The 21825-nt window shown below is 40.5% G+C and overlaps 2 protein-coding genes across 3 annotated transcripts in view; one reads left to right on the top strand and one right to left on the bottom strand.

Moving 5' to 3' along the window:
* Window positions 1-178: 178 nt before the first annotated feature.
* LOC107048326 (ATP-binding cassette sub-family A member 5) overlaps window positions 179-21825 on the bottom strand; it is a 24582-nt gene continuing 2935 nt past the window's right edge. Inside the window, exons 1-12 of one of the 2 annotated variants that reach the window (XM_015271462.1) lie at window positions 18134-18651; window positions 13652-13777; window positions 10188-10361; window positions 9827-10005; window positions 8963-9167; window positions 8821-8896; window positions 8607-8760; window positions 6281-8307; window positions 5936-6203; window positions 5628-5802; window positions 3872-5567; window positions 179-3094 (exon numbers count right to left, since the gene is read on the bottom strand). In XM_015271462.1, coding sequence (XP_015126948.1) covers window positions 2991-3094; window positions 3872-5567; window positions 5628-5802; window positions 5936-6203; window positions 6281-8307; window positions 8607-8760; window positions 8821-8896; window positions 8963-9167; window positions 9827-10005; window positions 10188-10361; window positions 13652-13744 — 5151 coding nt within the window. In that variant the 5' untranslated portion in view covers window positions 13745-13777; window positions 18134-18651 and the 3' untranslated portion in view covers window positions 179-2990. Of the gene's footprint in view, window positions 3095-3871; window positions 5568-5627; window positions 5803-5935; window positions 6204-6280; window positions 8308-8606; window positions 8761-8820; window positions 8897-8962; window positions 9168-9826; window positions 10006-10187; window positions 10362-13651; window positions 13778-18133; window positions 18652-21825 lie in introns of those variants that run through there. The other variant, XM_015271463.1, reaches the window with a different exon arrangement.
* LOC107048327 (tubulin polyglutamylase complex subunit 2) lies at window positions 11444-12645 on the top strand. Its single transcript, XM_015271464.1, has 2 exons — window positions 11444-11687; window positions 12113-12645. Exons 1-2 carry the CDS (start codon window positions 11444-11446, stop codon window positions 12643-12645), a joined length of 777 nt encoding a protein of 258 aa, XP_015126950.1.

The following is a 21825-nucleotide window of genomic DNA, read 5'->3' on the forward strand; positions in this document are numbered from 1 at the left end:
AGCTCGCGACATCGTGGAAATTTTCGTGATTTGATGTTCTCCCGGGAAAATCTGTTCCTCAAATGTTTGATTTGACGATGTGTTCAAGGATTGATGTGGAAATGATCAGTGGAATTGGATTTGATTATTAAAAATTAATACCTGTGTTTCATTTTTTTTCATATTTTCATTAAAAAAGCGTAATTTCTTTCATTCACAAATCAATAAATAAATAGTTGAATAAATAAATTGAGAAATTAATGAACAATGAGCCTGGTGCTTGTGGTAATCAGTTTTTCGTACTTCTCGTTGATTTTTTTTCTTTTTTTTTTGGTTTCATTCAAAATTTCTGTCGTTAAAAAATTGTTACATCAACTCCATAAAACGTGACGCAATTCTATTAGTCATTAAACTCGATTTGCGACTCAATTTCTCATTTAGTTTTTTACTTCATAATTTTCATAATTGACTAAAATTTATGTTTTCCTTTCGCTACTTTTTTTCATTGAATTAATTAGAACGTGCGACGATTTGCACACTATTTCACCATTTTTTCTTCTTTTTTGCTTTTGCTAGAGAGAATGAGATGCGCACGTAAAAACCTGACTGTGTCTAAGATTTTTTTTATTACCTTACGTTAATGCGTATCTATTCATTTTTTTAATCATTTATGTAACATGAATGCTCTTGTCATCCGGTATGATATTTACAAACGATTCGGATTTATGAAAAAAATGTGATTTACATCCTTTTTTTCAGTTATTCGTGTTACTCATTGATTTTAGATTGATTTAATTAACTACCTATCATTTCAAACTAGGAATAATCAATCAGTCCTTCTGGTATTTAATTATCTCTCTTGATATATCTTTCCATATATTCAGGCTCGTTTTCTAAAAACAGTTCAACTTCGTGTTGAATTGAGGTTCTGCACGAATTTTTTTCGAACTACTGAAACTAAGGCTAAGGTTTTCTCGGCGAATTCTCCTCGCTCATTGACTCGTAACGGCCGGAAATCGTCACATCTAAATTATTCCTGTCACGAGACTGTGATACCGCCATTTGAGGGTTGTCCGAAGTCAATAAACAATTTAAAGAAATGTTTAAAAACGCGAGGTGGGACGGGTCTGCGCGCCGCCATCTTAGCAGTCCGTTGGGCTTCAGGGAAGGGGGCTTCAAGCAATATGGCGGCCACTCACCTCGGCTTTTTAAACATTTATTGTAATTATTCAGCATCTCCAAATTATTTTCAACCCGTTTCATCAGACTTTCCAATTGGGAAAAATTCTTATGCAATAATTTGTATAAGATTTATGGCCGAGAATTGTCACATCTAAATTCTTCCCATCACGAGACTGTGATGCCGCCATTTGAGGGGCGTCCGAAGTCAAGAAATAATTTTAAAAAATGTTTAAAAACGTGAGGTGGAACAGGTCTGCGCGCCGCCATCTTGGGAGTCTCTTGGGCTTCAGGGAAGGGGTCTCCAAGCAATATGGCGGCCAGACTTGTCACTCACCTCGAGTTTTTAAACATTTATTGTAACTATTCAGCATCTCTGAATGATTTTAAACTCGGTTCATCACACTTTCCCGATGGGAAGAATTCTCATGCAATAATTTGTTTGAATTTCAGTAGTTCTTTTCATCCTGCCGCACCCAATTATTTGTTCTCACTTCTCACTCGAACTTTTATTCGTCTATTTATTTCTCTCACTCTACTGCACGTCCATCGAGAGACCGGTGCAAATTATTTACAAATCTATTCTCTAAAATCGTCTCGTTGTCATAACGGCGAATGAGAATTATCAACATTGAAAAGTTTTTAATAAAGGTCTCTTTCATCACTCAGACTAATGACCAGCAAACTTGAATAATCAGTCCTCATAGGATCCACACTGGGCTTTCGTATTCAAGTAGAAAAAGATAATGTTCGACTAATTGTCTGAGCATTTTGAACAAATAAGAAATGAAGAGGTTTATTTTTAGAATCAACTATCTAGCGTCTCGGGTATTCAGACGAATTTGGAGAAATTTAAAGAGGGCATTGGTTTTCTTCGTTTCACTCGAATTACTTGGTACTCATTAATTCGAAATCGAAGCGGGAAAATTTGCCAAATCGTGTAGTTAATATTTACGATATCTACTTGCTATTATGTACAAATCTCATTCTGATTGCATACTAGGGGGAAGGAAATACATATCAAATTCTCCGTATTTTCAAAAATTTCTACTTAAATTTATTGCAACTCTCGGACGCACCCCAAAGACAATAAATGGACAATCGATAAATAATATATGGAAAAAAAATTGTTTATTTTTTCCCCACTTATCATCTCCGATGGTCGACGTTCGATTAAGAGTAAATAAAAACATGGTTATTGATTGAGAAATCTCATGTCAATCACAGTTGTGTGAAAATTCATCACTCACGATTGTCCGAAAGGATAAAAATATACTTGAATTTTTTCATTTTCTCTCATTTTCTAAACATAAACTTCTGAATCAATAATTTTCATTACAAATTAACAAGGCGCCACTGCCGCTATTTACAGAATGATATTTCTTCCTTTTCCCGTTGTTTCATTCACGACATAATGACGGATTAATTTCCAATATTCAATTAGTTCATCATTATTTAATTCATTGGTTATTCAGGAGACCTCTCCATTTCGCTTTCACGGAATGTTGCTGACTGAAGCTGAATTCATTGCTACACTAAAAATTATATTCTTCAATTACTCGTAGAACACATTCCCTCTGTGGTCCCCGACCCTCTTTCACCACTCGACGTGACAAAAAAAAGTGAATGAGAAAAAAATTCAATCTCTCGCACCCACGGGAATTCTCTCAATTTGATAAAATTCTTCTCTCTAACGCATCCACCTCCATATATTGGACTCGAGGCAATGTCTCTTTTCAATCTTGGAATGGATTATCTTATCTTATTGTTACTATTTTTTTTTCAATGCTCGAAAACATTTTTCAATAATTAGGTTATTATCAACTTTTGCATTATAATTCACTGCTTACTTCGTCGTAGTGGGAAAATTTTAAAAATACTTGCTCCAGGGTTGTCTGACTGAAGCTGTATTCTTCGATATCCAGCTCCAATTTAGCTGCAAAGAAAAAACATTATTATTTTTTAATATTATCCTAACATGTCTGCCTCAAAATTGTGACTATGATCGTCATCTTCTTAAAATAAAATACAGTAAGTGGAATCCCCGCCGTTTTCCCATTTTTTTTTCTCAAACAAATTTCGTGAGTGGAAAATTCGTACAAATTTATGGTCTCACTTTTAAATGTATCGAACACATCAACAATTTTTCCTTGGTCCATCATTACATTAATAAATTTTCGAAATCTTTTGAAAACTCGACTCGCTAAAAATCTGTTTTTAACCTCAAAATTTCAAAATTTTACAGCTGATGAGATCGAGTGCTTGGTTTATCAAACTGTTTCCCCATTTCCTATTCATTGAACGTAGCAAATTCCCCATAACCAAGGAATCGATTATTTTCTTCCAACATTTTTTATTTCATGAAATCGTAAAATACATGGGACGGGGATTCCCCCAAAAATGAAGTTGGCGGTAATAGCGAAACGTCTTGCCACTTGTCGACGAGTGGCGGCGCTGAAGCTCAAAAGATGGCCGAGATAAAACTTTCCAATTCAGAATATTTAGTCCCATTTTCAGGTCCCAAGGAGATCGATTCATTAAACCCCATATATTACTGAGAAGCCTAGCCCCAATTGTATGGATCCGAAGCTTTCCCTAATACCACTTATACTGATTCCATTCGAAGCCTTCTACATCGGCCATGTTGACTGTTCACCGCCGCCCAGTTACCCCCAAATACCTCTCCCTGCCTGTCACCTCAGACTACCCCTACCTTTCTCCAACTGCATGAAACAATCAGCCAACGACTGAACAGCGTGCTGAGGCACCCCGAACACCAGTCTATCCGCAAAGCTCTCCTCAAGCGTAACATCCGGAAAGAGGCCAGCAACGAATTCCTTGAGCGTGGCAATCCTATCCCCCGACGGTGTCGTAGGGGTAGAATCACCCCCGAGTAGTTTCATCTCAAGCGTATAACCAGCGCCATATAAATTCTTCAAATGTTGAGTTGAGCCTATACACCTGAGTTCCCCCTTGACCATAATCCCGACCCTTGAGCAAAGTGCATCAGCTTCCTCCATGGAATGGGTCGTGAGAATGGCCCCCCTGCCCCCCTGAAAGCTAGCCAGAATGGTGTCCCAGAGGAATCTCTTGGACCTGGGATCCATCCCCGTGCTGGGTTCATCCATGAGGACGACCTTGGGGCCCCCCACCATAGCCATAGCAAAACTGAGCTTTCTTCGAGTCCCCCCTGAGCACTCCTGCGTCTGCTTGTCAGCGTGCTCTTGTATCTGCAATCCAGACAGATAAAGATCGACAATTCTGTCGACGTCCTTCCACGGCACACCTCTCAGGGCGGCGTACAGCTCCAAATGCTCCCTGACAGTGATATTTTTCCAGAGGGCATCATGCTGAGGGCAGTAACCCATCTGCCTAAAGGCCTCTGCCATGTGGGAATGTATATTGTGTCCACCCAACTGGACCCTCCCTCTCGTCGCAGCCTCCTCAGCTATGATGATCTTCATGGTGGTTGTCTTGCCGGCCCCGTTGTGCCCAAGAAGCCCGAATACCTCACCGGGCTCAACTGCAAGGGACAAATTTCTCACCACCACTTTCTTCGGCTGAATCGCCTGCTCCTGCTGCAAATCACTCTTATTGCAGCAGCCACAGGACGTAGCGGCCTCTCTCTGTCGATACTCCTTCCTCAAATTTTGTACTAAAACAACTGGTGGCTCTTGCACCGAGGACGATGTTATGAAGTTGAAGACCTTCTGACGCTCGTTCTTGACATCGGTGTCCTCGTGCTCGCCGATGTCGTTGTTCTCCATTATCTCTTCGCCTATGGCGCCACCATTTCTGATAAAGTACTTGAAGATTTCACTGATTTTACCACCGGACTTTTTCACGTCGAGAATCAGCAGGACGAAGAACCACAGGGGGCAGTGCAGGATAACACCCAGAGCCATCACCAGTATCTCCGGTGTTAGGTAATCCGATATGGAGAGGTGGTGACATGCTGCGTTGATGGAACACATGAGGTGGACACGGTCGACGTAGTAGACAGCTGCGTACGGCACGTACATGGAGTTGAGGAGGGAGAAGACGCAGTGGAGGGCGAATGCTGCTGTCCCACCCAGACCCAGCATGTCCAGGATCATGACTAGGATGAAGGGGATCAGTCCGAAGAAGGTTGCTATGTTTGGGAGGATGCTTTGGGCCGAGTCCATCTTGTCGAAGATGTAGCTGAGGCAGGTCGAGAAGAGGATCGAGGAGGGACAGTAGAGCATCAGGAGGCTGCCGAGGGTCAGGATTGCTGGCACCTCCTGGAGGGATGGCACGTCGAACAGGAAAATTATGCCGAGGATGCAGAGGCAGATGAAGGACATCAGGCATACTAGGACGATGAAGTAGGTTAAGAAGTACATGGGAAAGGACAAACCGTTGACTCGGAGTTGGTTCTTCGTTTTTATCTAGAATTGAAGAAGATCGTTGGTTGAGGGAGAAATGTGGGGCAGGGTCGAGGGACTTACCTCGCGATCGTACACCATGTCGACGGCGAGGGTGATTGGAACTAGGACAAAGTTCATGCCGATGAAGAGGGCCGAACTGGCTATTCCTATGTTGAATTCTTGGGGCTGCGACGTCTGCTGGAACGGGTGGGTCCGGACTTCGATCAACGTTGAGGCGTCATTGCCGGCCAAGAACCTGGGAGTATCGAAAGGAAAAGAGACGACTTGAACATCTGTTTTCAGTCTGCAAAGCCCTTGCGGGTTTATTCAGCCATAGTTTTTCCACAACATAATGTGCAGTTAATAAATCAGTCAATCAATCAAATTACCTGTAATACGCGTTCGATATTATGTTCATAACAATGGGCAACGAATGCTGCATGGTGTCGTTATAGGTGATGGTCAAGTTCATCCGACGCTTGTCGTAGTCATCGATATTTAATACTGCCATGTATGGAGCAATGGTCAGCAGATCCGTGTAATTACCATCGTACTCTCTCAACGCAAACACACTCTGATTGATCTGGTGCATCATCGGCAATATGTCACGCTCCGTGCGATTTGTATACAGTATTCTCGTTTCCTTGCCGTACGTATCTGTGGAAAAAATCGTCGAAATGTTCATTATCAACGGTAAAGCTACACCAGAGTTTACCACCAAAACGAGTACTCACTGTTATTGAGCTCAAGCGACTGCATCCTAACTTCAACAGTCTGAATACTATTCAAGTACAACCCAAGTACGACGAGAGCAAGTGGCGCGACAATAGTAAAATAAAGCAACTGAATATTCCTGAACAATCTCAGACACCTCAGTCTCAACATAGCGTAGAGTGTCTGAAAAAAATTAGGCCGAATCTTGATGGGGTCTAGTCCAAGGCCTAGAATAGCTGGATTTTTATCGGTATGAACTCCATCGGGCTCACCACCAGCGCCCTTAACTTGTCCATCAACCTGCACAGTGGCACCCTCATTCTGTAGGCTCTGATAAGAAGTACTTTTCGATTGCAATGATAATGATCTGCTGAGCGCTCTATTTCTCACCATCTTCTTGGACAAATTGTCCATGGTGCATTCGGTCTCCTCGTCCTTCTCGAGGTGTAGGAACACCTCCTCGAGGGTCGTCATGGAAACCCCATAGCTGCTTATTCCGAGCCTGCTACCTCTCGTCTTGATCTCGTGCTCGATCGCCGAAAACAGGGGGGCAAAATTTTCCACCGAGTTGTGAGGAAGAATGAAACTCAGCTCCCTTCCGTGTCGTCTCGCCTTCTCGGCTTTAGCAACGTGCGATGTCACCAGTCTCGATATGGCATGGACCCTTCCATTGCCCTCCAGGACGAGGGTCAAGTGGTAACCAATCCCAAATTTATTTTTCAAGAACAAGGAACTCCCGCAGCAGCGCAATTTTCCTCGGCTGATGACGGCCTTTCGATCAGCCAGAATGTCAGCCTCGTCCATGAAGTGTGTCGTCAGGAGGATGACTTTTCCGTGTCGTCTGGACTGCAGGAACGACCACATCTGTCTTCTCGAGTAAGGATCAACACCGGCCGTTGGTTCATCGAGAATAATGATCTTGGGATCCCCAATTATAGCAATGCCGACCGACAACTTTCTCTTCTGTCCACCACTCAAATACTTTGCGAAGGTGTCGGCCTTCTCCAGCAGGTCAATGTCCTTCAAGGTCTTCTTGACTTCGATATCAATTTCGGAGCGAGGAATGCCGCGCACAGCAGCGAAGAACTCGAGATGCTCACGAGGGGTCAGCAAATCGAAAAGGATATCGTGCTGAGGACAAACGCCTGTCATACTTCTGATCATCTGCATGTCGTTGGAGTCCCTCACGTCGTACCCAAATATCAGAGCAGTACCCGCTGTTGGGGCTGTCAAGCCCGTTAATATATTGAACAGGGTTGTCTTCCCAGCCCCATTGTGCCCCAGAATGGCTGTTATCTGACCCTCGTAAATAGTTAAGTTAATGCCGTTGACCGCTTTTATCTCCGGCTTTCGACACTTCTGGTAAGACTTGTAAAGGTCGACTATTCTGATCGCCTCTCGTCCCTTCATCTCTCTCACTACTGGCTCGACATCGCGATTGGCCTCCTCCTCGGGGATAAATGAATTGGATTCACCGTTTGATGAGGGTATCCTCTGGACCTTTTTCTTACACCAGTAGCCGCGAGTGAAGCAGAACCAGGGTGGCCTCTTCACTCCGTACTCACTCGGGACAACGGAGTCCAGGTAGTAAGCGAGCAGCCCGTACAGAAATATGTCCAGTGTCATCATTACTAAACTACCACCGAACGGTATGCCCGGCCCTGACCACAAATTATCGAAATTCACTCCCTCCCCTTGGAGATCTAGCACCAGGGCTTTGTCCATGGCAAGGGCGACGCCAGTCGGACTCAGGATCGACACCACCCAGAATGATATTGAGCTCGAGTCGTCGACGAATACTTGGATGAAGTACATCAGACTGAGAATTGTCACGGCGAAGTTGCCGAGAACACCGGCTGTCCGGGATTTGTCGAAGAATGGGGTTATCATGAAGGCAAACATTATCACGGAGAAGGAGTAGAGGACTACCAGGAGGAATATTGGGAGAAAGTGAGTGTGCTGGAACATCTGGAGGGTGAAGAGGAGGACAACTGCCACTGCTGAGAGGACTAGCACGAAAATGCTGTAGATTATGAACCACGACATCCTGGAAGAATAGGGGGAGAATTTATGGTATATTTTCTATTATATTTTTTATTATATTTTTTATTATATTAACTTCCCGACCCGAAGGGAGGAATTATTGTAATGACCCCGAAAATCGAATGTGGAAATTTAAGCATTTCTCCGTTTCATGACCTTTGGAACCACTTCTGACCCTTTTCTTTTTCTATAGTTTTTGGTGTATCCAAAAATATTACTCTATTTTGGTGTTTTCTGCATGATTTTTCCAGAGTTTATCAAGTTTTTCAGTCGTGATATATCGAGACTGATGCCAATACTCACCAAAATACTGAGTCCTTCAAACCCATTATCTTCATCCCCTCTTTAATCTTATTCTCCTTCTCCCCCACAATTAATATCAAAAGATAAGTTATAAATTGTGAAAGTGCTAGAACCATGTAGAGTGGTATAACAACTCTAAATGCCAGCATCCAGTCTGTGAAAAAAAACATCTCATTCAGTGTCTCTCGTGTTTTTCAACTGTAGAGATACTTACCAGCAGTGTAAGCCTCCTTAGGAAACATCTCGAGCTTCACATCTGGCACTGTGACCTCGCTGTTTCCTGTGTCGAGCTGAATCAGAAAGAAGTATTTTTTTCGTGAAATATTTCAGGTCTGAGTGAGAAAATCATGACGTACCCGAATTTTCGTCATGTCTATGATCATCTGTAGAGCCATGAAACCAGAGTGCAGGTAATCATTGACTGGACAGGAGCCTCCAGTCTCTATCGAGAGGACTCCCCCCAGCCAGTGGCTGGTGTCCTTTCGACATGTGACTGGAGATGAGTAGAATTCGGTTGGCGAGGGGGGCGATGTGTACGAGGGATTTGTACGTATCTCGTATCTGTTGAATAGAAAATTTTCCGTCATTTTTTAAGGCGATTATTTTTCCCGCCATTTGGGAAAAGTCTTCATGCCGCAGCGCCATCTGTCGGAATTCGAGATTTTTATAGAAAATTTTTATGACTCTGGAAAATTCTAAAGTCTTCTGGAGAATTTTAGACGTTTTGTGGATTTTGGAAAAATATAACAAAGGGTTTTCTATATTTCGTGAGTTTCGGTGAATTTCAGAAAGGTCGTGGAGGGGAATTAAGTGCAGGTTTTAGGAATAAGAACTCCGGAATTAGCCCTGAGCCAAGTCAATTTAACAAATTAACCGATGAAATATTCGGATAAAGTTTCCAAAAGTCGAATGACTCGATGATTGACAAGATAAATTTCCCGGTGATTTTACGATGATAATTTACAGATATGATTTTCCCACTTCATATGTTCGACTGGTGACGAATAACTGTCTGAAAATTCGGGAGGCGAACCGACACCTCTCGGGTGAAATCGGTGCTCGGCGAGGGTTTCCGAATACCTCAGGCAACAAGTCGGAAAGGTCCGGAATTCTTCCCGAAATCGGACAGGATTCCAAACACGGAGCTTTCCCAAAAAATGTTGAATATTCTGGAATTTTCTGAAGCATTCGCAGATTTTTAAAAATACCATCTTACTTACTGCAAACGACGGCTGATTGGCTGTGGATCCTCGAATATAACAGCCAGTGGTATGCTGTACGGATCGCGCCAATAAGCCGCTTGTAGATCATCCTTAGTCTCTAATACCATAAAGTTTAGAGGGTTTCCTGAGGAACCCCACATCGACTGCCACAGGGTGTTCATTGAATTTAAGAAGCTCTGAAAAAACGAAATTCCCCTTAATCGCCCCCTGTTCTCTCGTTTCAGTTGCACAACATCGTTTAAGCTTCTTTATTTGAAGGACGATGAGAAAGTGGAAATTGCCATTCGTGTTTCTGTCCACACATCCGAGGGGAATCAGAAACTTCGAACGGAAATAGTGAATATTTGAATTAACTCACAACTGTCTCCGTTGAATTTGGTACAACAGTTATTGTATTGTTTCTATATCCATTGAAGAACTCAAATATATCACCGTCCTGTCGTTGCGTTTTCATGGCAGGATAATTTGGATTTGGTATCAAAACTTTAACCACGATGAGAATTCCCAGGGTCCACAGAGGAAGGAAAACCTCCTGAAAAACCAATGTTTCTTTTTCAAATGGAATAATGTTCTTTGTCATTGATGTATTTGGCGTAGCTCAACTATCATAACATATCCTAAAGACATTTGTCATTTGATATTTGACAGGGGACTTGACCCTCCAGCAATCGTCGTTCAATTCCCATAATAGATTGTATGTAATGATAACAAACAAAAAATCAAATATATTATTCAAGACTTAATAACAATAAATTAAAAAAGTAAAAAAAAAATGATGAAAAATAATGACAATAATATCAATAATAATAACATGAAAAGTTTTAAGTAAATAAAATTTATACTAGATAGTAACAAAAATGGCAGATAGCATAGAATTTTATAAAAATCGAGCGACTAGATGACAATGATAATGTATTATTTTATCTGGGCATATCCTGTGGGTGCCCTAGTGGAAAAACCTAAGGCAGAGGCGTAACATGCCTGATCAGAATTTCGGATCGGACTTGATCAGTTTCTGATCGAGACCTGAACAGAATTTCTACTCGGGTATGAGTCAATTTGAGAGTGAAATTCGTAAGTGTCCTGGTAGCTCAGATGGTAAGAGCACCCGACGCGACATTGGGAGGTCCCGGGTTCGATTCCCGGCTAGGAAGTTATTCTAATTTTTTCTCTCAAAAAATTAAATTTAATTAATGCCTAATGATGGAAGGCGGAGAAACCCTAGTGGAAAAACCTAAGGCAGAGGCGTAACATGCCTGATCAGAATTTCGGATCGGACTTGATCAGTTTCTGACCGAGACCTGAACAGAATTTCTACTCGGGTATGAGTCAATTTGAGAGTGAAATTCGAAAGAGTGAAATTGTTGAAAAAATTAAATAAACAAAAGCCCTGTATCAGGGGCATCTCAACAATATTTCTCATTCGAATCGGAGAATATCAGAGGTATGAATTGGAGTCGAATCTGGTTGCCATGAGGATAAACAAACTGGGGTACGGTATAGTTGAACCCACTGAGAGAGAATGCGCACAGTCGATCCCTCGCACGTCCCACCCAATCATCCTCCTGTCCTCAATAACATCATCGACATCATACGGTATCGGTGACCCATCAGATGTCTTTCTTCGTTGACATTGTAACTGAGGACTCATTCTACGAGAATCTGACACTCGGTGTCGTTAAGCTCCTCGAGGCGAGCCCATGCGTGAGGCACGTCAAAGTGGAAAGGAGAAGTGCATGTGATAGAAGTGCACTATCGAGTTGGGAGCAGCGGCACTGCTGCCTACTTCCCGAGGATTTGAAGAGTTTTTACGCCTCGATTGATGGATTTTCGTTGACTTGGAGCTTAGATATTGCCGGTAACGAATTATTATATTTTCGCTCAATATCTGAGTAAAAAAACAGCGTCATAAATTCTCAGTCAAAAAATAATTTAAAAATTTGAAGATTATCTTTAAAAAATCGTTCTTTCTCTAGGAATTGGATGAAACAAGTTAAAGGTGATCAGAAGATAACAAATAATTTCAGAAAATGCTTGAAAATACGAGGTGGCAGATGTGAGCGTCGCCATCTTGCTCGGGAACCTCCTCCGTCCGCCGCGAGGGGGTTTAAAGATGGCGGCGTCCACCTCGGCTTTTCAAACACCTCTTAAAACTATTCATGCTCTTCAAATCGGCTTCAACTTGCTGCATTCGCTTTCTACAAAGTGAACAATTTTATCAAGCCATCTTCCAGATTTTTCCATTCTCGTAACGTCGCAATAACAACAAAGTTATTGTCCCAGGCGAAGAATTCCCGGTCGGTCGCATGGTGATCAATGAATTCGCGGCCCTAAAACGCTTCGTAGGGACTAAAGAGCAGCAAGCAGATGCCGAGAACAAGACTCAGGACGAGTCGTCGGACATTCCATCCCAAGGGCCGCGCTGCAAACTCTTTGAGATCGATCAGTGCGGCACCAGCAAGATATTCCTCGTTTATCACGTCAGACCAGAGGTGGATAACGAGCCCGGGATATGGCTGTATTACGAGGAGAATGGGGGGACTTGGTATCAGCTGTCCAAGAGCTTCACCAAGTACTTTCGAATGATGCTTGTTCACCAGGGGCTGCCCATGTGGCAGTACTGCGCACTGGGACTCCCGCTGACAACTTGGGTGGAACAGACGTACTATCTAGTTGGGCCCCACCTACTACCGACAGCTGTCAAGCCCAGAGAGAGTTTATCCCTGAATCTGTGGAAGGACGGACCTTCCAATACCATCGATCCAGCTATATTCAAGAGTCGGGATAACAAGCAGAAGAACTCGAGGAAGAAATGAGAAATTTTCGACAGAGAAACACGATGATTTCGGGTTTTTCTTTCTTGCTCGTTTATTGCTGAAACCCTTGGCCTAATTGGCACGAATATACGCGAAGAAAAGTCGAGAAAATTGGCAAGTGATATCGGACTTGGCGGAATATCTTGGCCAGTTGTAATTTTCCTTAAATTTTGGAATAAAATAAACTTTATACTGGGATCAATGCTTCGTTGGAGTTGATTTCATTTTTTTTCCTAACTGCGTCTGTCGAGTTTTCTGGGGTCCAATTCGCCATTCGCTAATTGGGGAAAACTTTTAACGAGAGAATTTTTTTGACGTTCTTCGGACAAAAGTTGTCGCAATTATTTTTATGTTTCGCGATCGACGAATATCGTTTAGCTCGCAATTGGCACCGCAGCTTCCTCATCACGTAGTTCATCTGTCATATTGACATTGAGGAGGGTACATGCTAAATAATTCAGCGATTGCCGCTTGGACTGCTTCATTCCAAGCAGGCTCATTACGCAATCGCCAATTTATGGGTGCGTGGAGAGGGCACGCGGGGCGGAGTGAAATAAAGGCGTAATAAAATGTGAACAGATGCGAAATGAAATTAAATGACGATCTAATGAATGAAAAATGAAATTAAATCTAGTGAAATTCAAAGAAAAAAAATTGAATGTTGATGAGTTGAAAAAAAATGGACCTCGACGATATTTTTTTTTTTCAATTCTTTCATTTGAACCTCGATGATTTTATTGTTTTCATTTTGAAAAAAAAAAAAATTCAATCCACTTCCTATCCAGATCTACTACTATTGAAATTTTTTAAGATTAGGATTGTTTTTCGTAAATAATTTAGAAGCAATCGATTTCAAAGAAATAATTATGAACAGTTTTCAAATTTTTTTTGTGTGAGAGGGAAATATTCTGAAAAAAGTTTTTTTGTGAAGAATAATTGGACATTCCTGATATTGTTTTCAATGGAAAATTTTATTATGTCGTAAACTGAAAATTCAGAGACTCACCGCAGTAGTCTTTCGCTTCTCCCGTTTCTTGAGCAGTAAATTTCTCACGAGCATAGCCCGGAGTTGAGAAAGGTACACACTGCAAGAGCCCATCCTGCCCTCTGATTTTTTTCTATTTCTCAGCTTCTGAAAGCAAAATGTTAATACATTTACATCAATCGAATTCGTTAGCAGCTGAGTTTTCGATGAATATCTCGGTATCTAAGGGAGATAGCGATTTTTTCATGAAAACCTTTTTCGTAGCTCTCAGTTCGCTCTACAAAAAAGGTTCTGACAAAAATTTTGCTATCTGCCTTGGATTCCGTGATATTCGCTGATGTTTTCGATCATGTTTATCCAACTTTTCCCTCCGTGCACTGAATCGTCCTCTCCGTTTTCAGAACCCCTCACACGATGCGTCGGAATTTTTAACTCGCTCTACAAATAATGTAGAGTCAAAGTTGGTGGATTCTCCGGTCTCATATGCACCGTAAATCGAGCGGGTGCGGTAGTCACCACGTGTTTCAAAAAAATATTTTCACTTCAGACAGTCTCGAGTGAACATTCTAAACATATTGGTTGAAACGCGCGTGTTTGCCTCGGGGAAAACATTGCCAGATGGAGAGATTTTTTTTTAATCATTGAAGGCAGACGGACTTCCTCAGCGAGACCATCATTGCTTTTCAGTTGAAGACTAATTTGATTTGCATTAGAGGATTGACCTAGAGAAAAAATCTAGAACTCGTGTCGGAGTGGACAGTTTAGTTTTCAGTTGCGCTAGGCAAATATTTACAATTTGCTGTATTAAAAAAATTAGAAGTACTTGATTAGGAATACATAGGGATGTTGAGGACATCCGAGTACTTTCGCAATTTTTTTCTCCAGTGAAATATTTTTCTACTTTTGCACAATGATTTTATTATTTAAAATTTGCAGGTCTCAATTCGAATCTCGAGATTGAACCGTGAGAAAACATTTTAGATATTTAAAAAAAAATTAGAAAGTTTACTTTTGGAGAAAGATTGATGAAATAATTTTAAATGACAATTTTCGAAAATTCCTAGCATTTTTTACAAATAATCTGCAAACAACGAATCTCTAAAACAATAATAATTCTGTTAATGACACAATTTTATTGACAAATTTGATGATTAAATATGGTTGAATGTATTGTCTGTGCCAAAACGTAAAAAATACTTGGAAATTAAAAAAATTAAATATTTGAAATTAATAAATATCCATAAAGACTCCATCACTCGTGATTTTTTCTGCAAGTTTGTAAATTAGTTGTAATCATTGGTGAAATGATAACTGCGAAATATTATTTGTCGGATTTTATGATGTTTATGATGTTCAAGTGAGGAAATTAAATGAAAATGTTGAATCATTAAAAACGGAAATTCTCTCTCGAAATTGACGAGTTTAAATTTTCTATCCGAATTTTTTTTCATTTTTTCACGCGTGAAAATGAGAAAGAAAATTATTTTCATGGAATAACATTTACGAAGCCCTCGGCGCAATTATTGGAAAATTCTATTCATCTTTCTCGCTCATTTATTATATCTCCTCAGTATTTTCTTTATTCCTCTTCAAACAAAATATAAAACTAAAAACGGGGAATATATTAATTAAAAAATTGTCGTTTATTTTCCCTCGTATTAACAGATATCGACGCATGAATGAATTCATTAAAAAACAAAATTCTCTCTCGAAATTGACGAGTTTAAATTTTCTATCCGAATTTTTTTTCATTTTTTCACGCGTGAAAATGAGAAAGAAAATTATTTTCATGGAATAACATTTACGAAGCCCTCGGCGCAATTATTGGAAAATTCTATTCATCTTTCTCGCTCATTTATTATATCTCCTCAGTATTTTCTTTATTCCTCTTCAAACAAAATATAAAACTAAAAATGGGAAATATTAATTAAAAAATTGTCGTTTATTTTCCCTCGTATTAACAGATATCGACGCATGAATGAACTCATTAAAAAACAAAATTCTCTCTCGAAATTGACGAGTTTAAATTTTCTACAAGATGTTCTTTTTCATTTTTCACGCGTGGAAATTATTTTTATGGAACAACATTTACGAAGCCCTCGGCGCAATTATTTTTCCCCCGAACGAGATCAATGCTTCGGCGATTGTGACATTCGTCAGGTACACATTGTAGCGAGCAAGGTGGTTAGGGGTTCTCAATCGTTCTCGCGTTTCTCCAACGAAAGATAAAGGAGAGAGGTGCATTCTCACGGGCGCAGAGTGTGCCAGTCGAGTATCGACCGTTGCGGGGTGCCAACCTACCCGTGCGCGTCGCCTTCAATTCCCCCCTCCCCCTCCAAATCCCCTCATCAACTGCCCCCCAGTCGTTTCGCCCTTCGCCGGAACAGCACAAGTTCAGTCCCTTGCATAAACTATATCATTTTTTCACCGCAACTCTAATAATTCGGGTTAATCCTCCCATTGCACTAATTTATTTTCACTATTTTATTTCTCACATTTCCAAAAAAACGACCTTTTTTTTTATTGTCATTTATTTTCGCGGTATAAGTCGATTTTGACTACCGCCCAGTTTTCAATAAATATTTCAAAATCTAAGGGAAATAGCAAAATTTTTGTCATAACCTGTTTTGTAGCGCAAATTGAGAGCTACAAAAAAGGAAAGCACAACAATTTCGCTATTTCCCTCAGATTCCGAGATATTTATTGAAAACTGGCAAATAGTCAAAATCGACTTATACCGGTTTACCACTTCGCTACTGAATTCGTTGAAACATTTTTTTACCAAATTTTATTAATATTTATGAAGCACTATTCATACAAATTTTAGACTATTTTGAGAAGTCAATATTCCACTGGATTTGTCAAGAGGACTATTAAAGATGAGAACATTGAAGAATAATTCAATGAATGTTGTCATAAATATTGACGCTCTTTTCATGATTTCTCCAAATTGTTGTCCCTTCAAATTTTTAATTATTGTAAATTAGTATGGATCGTTGTTCACTCCAACAGATTTATGTAAAATTACCCTGAAGAGGACTCAGAGTCAGGGCCGCAAACTGACCGATAAGCCAAAGAAATTATCATCCCCTGAATACCGACATTAGCCCTCGGCTGTTCGAGGAATACCCCCGAATCTAACGGAGATAACGAAATTTTTGTAAGAACCTTTTTCGTAGAGCCAATTCAGGGCTACAAAAAAGGTTATGACAAAAATTATGCTATGGGCCTTGGACTCTGAGTTATTGATCATCGAAAACCGACCGACAGTCGAAATCGACTTGAACCGCTGAATCCCTTCGGTTTTGATTTCATTTCTTGGGTTTGAACCCACGACCCTTGGGTTTCCAGTCTAATATTTGAGCTAAACGAATAAATCTGCCAGTTTTGGAGTTCCCACGAAACGAATATATTTTCTCAAAATTCTGGAATGAAAAAATAAAAAAAAATGAAACGCCTGAGGTTTTTACCGAATATCATCAGTTTTCAGTGAATATCTCGAAAGATAAGAGAGATATCAAAATTTTCGTCATAACCTTTTTTATAGCCCTCAATTCGCCCCATAAAAAAGGTCATTACGAAAATTACGTTATCTCTCCTAGATTCGGAGATATTCCCGGAAAACTCAGCTTAATCTGCTTGAGCCGTTTTACCGCTCCGCTGGAGTTTTAATTCGCATTAGAGATGGGATTAACTGTTGAAGAAAAGTGGAATTGAACCCCGCGAGATGTTCTCGACGCCAGGCGGTCTGGCGAAACGATGCTCTCACTACTGCCATCGATGCCTGATTCCTCATTATTTTCCCCGTGAGCACGTGCTCCGTGCGTCACGTCAATTACAAATTCCCCATTTTCATCCCTCAATTGAAAATCATTAACTCACAAAAAATCTTGTGACGATCACCTTTGACGTTGCACGTCACGTGACTTCGTCGCATCGAAACGAAAAAAAGCCTCTTCTGCTTCATGAGAACAGACTTTCCCTCTTCGTAGAATGAATTCTAAAATAACTTAATCGATTCAATTTCAGGTATGTTCCACGAGCCGCTATTCCCCTCGCGTTCATTGAATTCCCGAGGCGATTTCACCGGCGATTATTAATATTTCGACTGACGGATTGCAAAACACTCCCCCCAGCTTTGAAAATGCATTGCCCGCGGTTATAGCAATATTTTTTCGCTATTATATGGTCAACGGCCGTTTTCGAAATCGATTTGGACGGCCTGCAGGCGGCGGCTGGGTGCAGCAAAACGCGGAAAGCTCTCCTGAGGGACCGAATGAGAGCGGAAATCACGAGAACTCTCGTCTGCCAGTGAAATCTCCCCCAAAAAAAAAAATTCTCAAAATCAGAGAGAATTTCAGACTCCGTCTCCCCTCAACGCTATTCAATTCACCGCCTCGCAACTAAAATTCACGTGTTTTCCACCGCAGAAGATTATTTCAAAAAAAAAAAAAATTTCACTGAAAATTTTTCAATCTCATGATTTTCACGGGAAAAACTTACAGTCTCATCGGTCCGTCAAATTGAATATCACCAACGCCGAGTACATCAGACTCTCTGCGCACTTCCGGTTCCCCAGTGCCGCGAGTCCCTCATTCACAGTGAATTCCAATCGCGAAAATCCCCCGAGGAATGCGAAATTCCGAAGAAGGCGTGAATGGCTGATAAAAATAATTCGACTATTTCCATTCACGTCGGGCACTTCAATACGCGGGTGTGCGACACTCGAGGAAACAGCGCCATGTTCCGGCGGTTGACTTCCGGCGCACCTTCGCCAGACGAAATAATGTTAAAGCTGCGAGGCACTTCGCGAATTCGCGAGTCGTCTGCGGAAATAATCTTGAATCTCCGCTGGTGTCACTTTGCCATCACATTGGCTGCCCTCTCCCCTGGGGTGTCCCCTCCGAGAGAGCGCGATCATTCAGGCCTGAGGGTCAGGTGTGAAAATGCGAAGAAAAATGAAAATGAAGTTTCGTGGATCCGCGGGACGATGGATTTTCGAGGAATATTGCGCGAGGTCGAAGTGACGAGGTCACCCTTTTTTTTTTTTTTTTTTTTTCTCTTGGACACCCCCCGGAACCGATTAAAATGCACCAGTTACGTCGGCCAGCGACGCCAGACTGCCAGCTACGAGGCGAACGAGAGCTTCGCTCCTCACGCGACTGCGTCGTAGCTCGGGTGTCATGCCGTGCTGTATGAAAGGGAGGGAGAGGACTTGGGGGTGAAGGAAAATTGAGGGGAGGTGTAATCAAAGAGGATAAAATTGTATGACCTTTCGCGGTGAGAATTTTGTGACGTTGCAACCAGATTTATCCGAAAATTCATGATTTATTCGCTCGGGGATTCGAGGGTATAGCCCCTTGATGAAAATACGGGACTAGCTTTATTTCCTTCCTACGGCCTATGAAAAGAATAACTTCATCAATTGCAAGAGGGATTTTTCCACTGAAATTGGTTATCGAATTTTTTCGAGCTCCACTTCATCCAGAAATAATCATCAATTTTTTTTTATTGACGATACGTCAATATTTTCTAATCTAAAAGCCATTAACATGAACTAATTATCATAATAATTGATTATAATAGTAATAATTGATGGCTTACGGAGTTTTCCCTGAGATCAAAATTTACTCTCCCAAGTTATTTCATGTTAAGGAAAGGTTTATTGCTTTATATTGCTATGGGGTCTTCCCTGAGAGTGTAAAATGGGGGAAAAGTCCTCTCGGGACTTTTAATGATGGGTTTTTCCCCACAAGTACACCTGGCGGCCAGGCGGCGTCAAGAGGGAAAGACCGAGCGTTCCTTCAGGAAGTGAAAATTATATTGCCCTTCTAGGTCTATATTAGCCCTGGGCCTCACTAGCAACCATCTTTAGTCTCTCGTAGATATTCATAATGTCAACTACGTTCTGTCTGTGTAGAGTCTTAGAGATTTTTCAATTAAAGTGTTCACATAGATAAAAGGTGTTTCTTATTTTAAACCCCATAATCCAATAATAATAATAATAATAATAATAATGAAATGTAATAATTATAAAACTGAAAAATCAATTATTTGCAATAATAATAATTTTTATCAGTAAAATATAATGATAGTTTTTTAAATCATTTTTTATAATTATAATTATAATTTTTATTACAATTATGTCATTTTAATGGCTTTTAGATTAGAAAAGATTATAATAAAATAATCTAGAATTATTATAATTAAAATGACATCATTTTATAATAATAATAATAAAATTATATCATTTTAAAATCTCTGATCACCCTATTGACTCATCTGACAATAAACTGTGGAAATATAATAGAAAATTGATGAAATTCAAAGTTTGAAAATTTTTTTTTACACGCGCCATTTGCCCACGAGCAAAAATGCATCATAAATGACGTGGAAATTACCTAGGGGAGTCACGTATAATCCGTGGAAGCATTACTACGGCGTACTAATTTTAATCACAGTGGAACACATATTCCGCTTCATAGCAAAGGTTTCAGCTACGGTGCAAACAGCAGACGTGTAAGAAACCATTTTCCAACCACCTTTTTGCACATATCAATTGGATTGAAGGCTAACGTTAGCGATGAGTATGTGGAGAGAATGAAAAATACAGATGAGAACGAGAAATTATTTCTCGAGATCAAAGGGAATTGCAGTCAAAGGTCCTTGTTACTGACGCACTCCTAATAAGAGAGAGTCGTATCGCTATTAATATTTCATGTCTATATTTTCTACACAAGACGCACCTCGCATGCATGGAAACTTTAATTTCGAGGCGCGATGAAATAGTAAAATAATTGATAATTGAAGCTTTCAATTGACTGCTGGGTAAACAATTCTAAATTTCATAAAAGGATTTTTCGATTATTCTAATAATCGCCAATCTTCCGAATGCAATTATCTCTATATGATAAAATATAGGGTGCGTTCAAGTAGGATTTTTCTCGGCCCAAGGTCGGCCGGACGATCCCTCCAGATGAATGGAATGGAATTCCTCGATATAGAATTCCCTTGATAGAGTGCTAAATTAAAACTGCTGTACAACAGATTTAAAATACTTCTAGGAGTTCATGATTTTATTTCAAATGAAAAATTTACTGAGGTTGAATAAGTCTCATTACAAAGATTAAAATAATACTATAGTCTCATTAACAAGATTAAAAAGATACTATAAAATGAAAACAAAAATTTATTCTATCGAACTCGAACAGTCGCGTGGAGGGGGGCGGAGCCCCCGCGGGGTCCGTGAGCGAAGCGAGCAAGGGGCGAAGCCCTCCGGAGTTCCCGAGCGAAACAAGCAAGGAGCGCAGCCCCCTAGTTGATTGATAAAATAATTCTGAATTCGAATATTTAATTAATGACATTCCGAAAAAATAGGTGATATAGGGAGGGAAATGGGGGGTGGGATAGGAAAGGGAGGACAACACCTTCATAAGGATTTTAAAGGGGTTTATGCCCCTTTATGCAAGACCTATGTATAAAAATAAATCGAGTCTCATTAAAAAGATTAAAATAATACGACAAAATAAAAAAATCTATTCTATCGAACTCGAAAAAGTCGCGTGGGGGGCAGTGAGCGAAGCGAGCAGAGGGCGAGGCCCCCCCGGGGTCCGTGAGCGAAGGGAGCAGGGGGCGAAGCCCCTGGTTGATTGATAAAATAATTCGGATTTCAAATATTTAATTGATGATTAATATAATAATTTAAAAATAATTAAGTTAATCGTAATACCATTTATTGCGTAATATTAAGCAGTTAACTACTGAAAAATTTAACTCAACCTAAAATTGATGATTGTACCGGTGTCTGAGCGCAGTAATTTTTTTATCACTCGCATATGGCCAATTTTTATGCGATAAGATTTTATGGGCTCAAGATGTGTCAAGGACAAACTCCGAGTACATATTGAAATTGAAGTATAACGTGCCTCACCCACACTTCAGTGACATGTGAATAATCTCACTGGCTCTGGACTTATTGAGTCTATAATGGAATTGGATTTTGGAGGTGATGACAGTTTGCACGCAAAAGATTGGGTAGGTCTGGATAATGAGGGGGGGGGGCTTGAGCTGGGTGTGCCACGACCCAGTGAGAATCGCCAGGAAACTGGAGATTATCGTTCTACGCCCTGATGAAAAGTGGGTATAGAATCATCAATTTTCATCTTTGATTTAACGATGTTCGACATGTCCGGGGG

Source organism: Diachasma alloeum, unplaced genomic scaffold, assembly GCF_001412515.2.
Source record: "Diachasma alloeum isolate Michigan unplaced genomic scaffold, Dall2.0 Dall_scaffold_00186, whole genome shotgun sequence".
Taxonomy (NCBI): Eukaryota; Metazoa; Arthropoda; class Insecta; order Hymenoptera; family Braconidae; genus Diachasma; species Diachasma alloeum.